This window comes from Ziziphus jujuba, chromosome 1 (assembly GCF_031755915.1).
Source record: "Ziziphus jujuba cultivar Dongzao chromosome 1, ASM3175591v1".
In the NCBI taxonomy this organism is placed as follows: Eukaryota; Viridiplantae; Streptophyta; class Magnoliopsida; order Rosales; family Rhamnaceae; genus Ziziphus; species Ziziphus jujuba.
In genome coordinates this window covers 14,893,295-14,896,575 of record NC_083379.1, presented here as the reverse complement: position 1 = coordinate 14,896,575, position 3,281 = coordinate 14,893,295, and the positions used below count along the sequence as shown (strand labels likewise).

General features: G+C 34.8%; 1 protein-coding gene across 1 annotated transcript; it reads right to left on the bottom strand.

Moving 5' to 3' along the window:
* Positions 1 to 1,883: 1,883 nt before the first annotated feature.
* Positions 1,884 to 3,044, bottom strand: LOC107419167 (protein FAR1-RELATED SEQUENCE 5-like). Its single transcript, XM_048480219.2, has one exon. The coding sequence runs from the start codon at positions 3,042 to 3,044 to the stop codon at positions 1,884 to 1,886; it is 1,161 nt and encodes a 386-aa protein (XP_048336176.2).
* Between the last annotated feature and the right edge of the window lie 237 nt (positions 3,045 to 3,281).

The window sequence follows — 3,281 nt, the reverse complement described above, 5'->3', positions numbered from 1 at the left end:
AAGCCGACGATGATGATATGTCAACTTAGCATCGGGGTGTGTCCCCTAATGAACGTTACATATCTTTTTTGTTCTAGCTTTATTCTTTGCATGATTTTACAAGGTTTATTTCAATTCCTAAGTAAATATTTTGTCCAAAATCGGAACAACAACTTACCACCATCAAACGAAATTACAATGGTGAGGGGAAATAAGTGAAAACAACCATACATCAAATATGGAACTAAAAAGAGATGTACTTGTTAGTGTAGCATCGGTGTTTCTATAAACCGACGGTCAAGCATTACTTTCATGTCGGCATTGTTCCTCATTAAGTTTTTTTTGAATTATTTTATAATTTTCCCATTTTTTAAATGAGATTTAGAGTTTTGATTAAATTTATGTGTACTTATTTCGACCAAAATCAGTCGAGAAATTTAAACGCATCAAACGAAATTACAAAGGCAAGTCAGTCAAAGTATTATACTATATTTGTGCCCCTAAGCCAACGAGTGGTTTTTAAAGTAATGTCAGCATGGACTGATAAGACGATGATGAATAGTTAACACATCATCGGCGTTGGTCCCTTAACAAAAATGATATTTCTTTTTGTTCTTGCTTAATTTTTTTACAGGATTTTGCAAAATTTGTTTAAATTCCTCAGTAAATATTTTGTCCAAAATCGGTACAAAAACTTACAAGCATCAAACGAAATTATAATGTTGAGTGGAAAGAAGAAATAAAAAAATTTGCATGTAATTATTTTGTCTAAAATATATTCGGGGTACAAAGCCAACGTGTTTACAAGGTAGTAGCGTCAGTGTAGTCCTCTTTGATATCCAAAAAAATGTTATGACACTTTGTATTTGGAGGTTTAGACAACGGCACCAAACTAAGGAAACAATTATTGACGCATCAGTTTTGCAGGCCTGGTCGTCCACACGCAGGGGTCATCCCTTAAGCTGCTAATGTGGCCCTGCATAACAAAACATGGAAAACTATAAGGACTAATTTCGAATAGGCATCAGGAACAAGATATTTAACAGGCATACAGCAATTATAACCTAGTTTTATACCTGTAAAATTAAAACTGGTCAGCATCATATTCAAATTCCGATTCTTGTTGACATATATTCTCTTGTTGTGAGGACCTACATAGAAACCATAATAGTTTGTACATGATGTGATTGTTCCAATTGCATAAAACCAATAAATAATACAATTTTTTTGTCTTACCAATTGTTAAGGACTGGACAATTTCTTTTGTCGTGTGCTTGGTCAATGTTTCCACATCCATTGCAACGTCGACCTCTATACTTAGGAGCATTTTTTGCCTTCTCTTTAGCTTATTTTAATCTTCTTCCACGTCCCTTTGCCCTTACCTGAGATGGATCTTTCAAAGTTGTGTGATTAACATTACTACCTTTTTCAGAAATGCCTCCACTCTTTGTGCTACCACCTATGGATTTAAACCGATCAACCAAACTTTGCAGAGCATCATTCACAATTACAGCTGCCTCTTCATTTAACATGATGCTATCAACGAGTTCTAAGAAAAGTTTGAATAGTTTACTTCGCCATGTTAACATTGAACCACTTTTTCCAGTTATCTCTAAACCTTCCTTGTCGTATATTATTTAAGACTTTGCAGCTCTAGTCCACCTTTTCATTATATATCGATTTGGCAGAGGAATATCATCAAAGAGTCGCAAAAATGCCAAAATATGTCTACATGGAATCCCTTCACTCTCAAACTTTTTACAGCTACACGATGCATAGTCCAAAACTTTATCATAAGCAATTTCTTGAAACCTTGGGACACCTCCATTTGGACAACTCTGGACCGTATACATTTTATGTGTATCACTTTCACTAACAATTTGTGGCACTGTTACTAAGTTATGTCACAACTCATCTTGAAACTCATAAAAAATCTTGCGTGTGTATATCTCAGCCATTTGCTTCTCCATTTCCAATGGCAGTTTCAAAACAGGCTTCTCATTAATATCAACATGATCAGCACTTAAGTCTTCGTGACGTTGATGTGCAAGTGCCCTATTAAATCGAAGTATAAAATCCATCAATAAATTTTTCTTCAAAATGTACCTCTTGAAAAATGCATGAGAGCTTTCTGCATATTGGTTACTTGACATTCCAGCTGAGAATACATGATTAACATATGCTGGCACCCATCTCGAACGTAGTTTAAATATTGACTTTAACCATTCATTGTCATGTAGGTTCGCCTTTTCGATGATAGAACTCCATTTTCTTTCAAAATCTTTCGAACGTTTTGATTCCCAAATGCAGTGTTTGAAATCCTTGTAAAAATCCCTGTAAGTGATTGCATTTAAATATATAGAAAAATTCTCAAGTATGTACCAACTATAATACCTATGGAATGTATTCGGTAAGCTCTGAGCTACAGCCTTTATCATTGCAGGATCTTGATCGGTGATAATCATCTTTGGGGTGTTTGCAGGCATGCTCTTCTTTAATAGCTCAAATAACCAAAAAAAACATTCAGTTCTTTCATCACTTAAGAATGCACATGCAAATATCACTGTTTGACAATGATTGTTAACCCCAACCAAAGGTGCAAATATCATACCATACTGATTAGTGTTGTAAGTTGTATCAAATACCACTACATCACCAAAACATCCATAAGCTCTCTTACAAACCGAATCAGACCAAAAACAACGCATCAATTTACATTCATCATCTGCATCTATTTTAAACATAAATGATGGATCCCTTTCTTGCTCTGTTAGGAAATATTCCTTCAATAGTTCTGCATCTTGGCCCTGCATTTCATTATGCAACTTAGCTTCATTGTTATAAATATCCTTCTTCGTACACCCAATATTTTCTATACCCCTAACTTCAAATTCAAGAATACTTATTTGTTGGTGAGTTGGCACGTTTGCTGCTGAAAACTGCTGTGTTAGTGATTTTTTAGCTTCAGACACATTACGATGTGACCTCAATAAATGGACTTTTTTAAGGCTTGATAATGGATGACTGTGCTCTTCAACAAATACACTAATGACATATTTCCCCATTTTTGACATAACCACGGCTACTTTTGCCTTACAATTATCTCTTGTTATCCCCCGACACCTTTTTTTCTTACCACCCTTTTTAGAAGATTCTCCTTCTTTCCGTATAACTTCATTAGTACCTTTACGTCTCTTACTAGAATTGCTATGAACACTAAATCCCACCTTTTTGAATACTTAATGTAAAACTCAAGTGCCTTATCTATCGGTATAAACTCTTGTCCAACTGTTGGTTTTAAG

Coding starts and splice junctions, on each gene's coding strand:
- LOC107419167 (XM_048480219.2), bottom strand. CDS start 3,044: ATGGGGAAATATGTCATTAGTGTATTTGTTGAAGAGCACAGTCATCCA.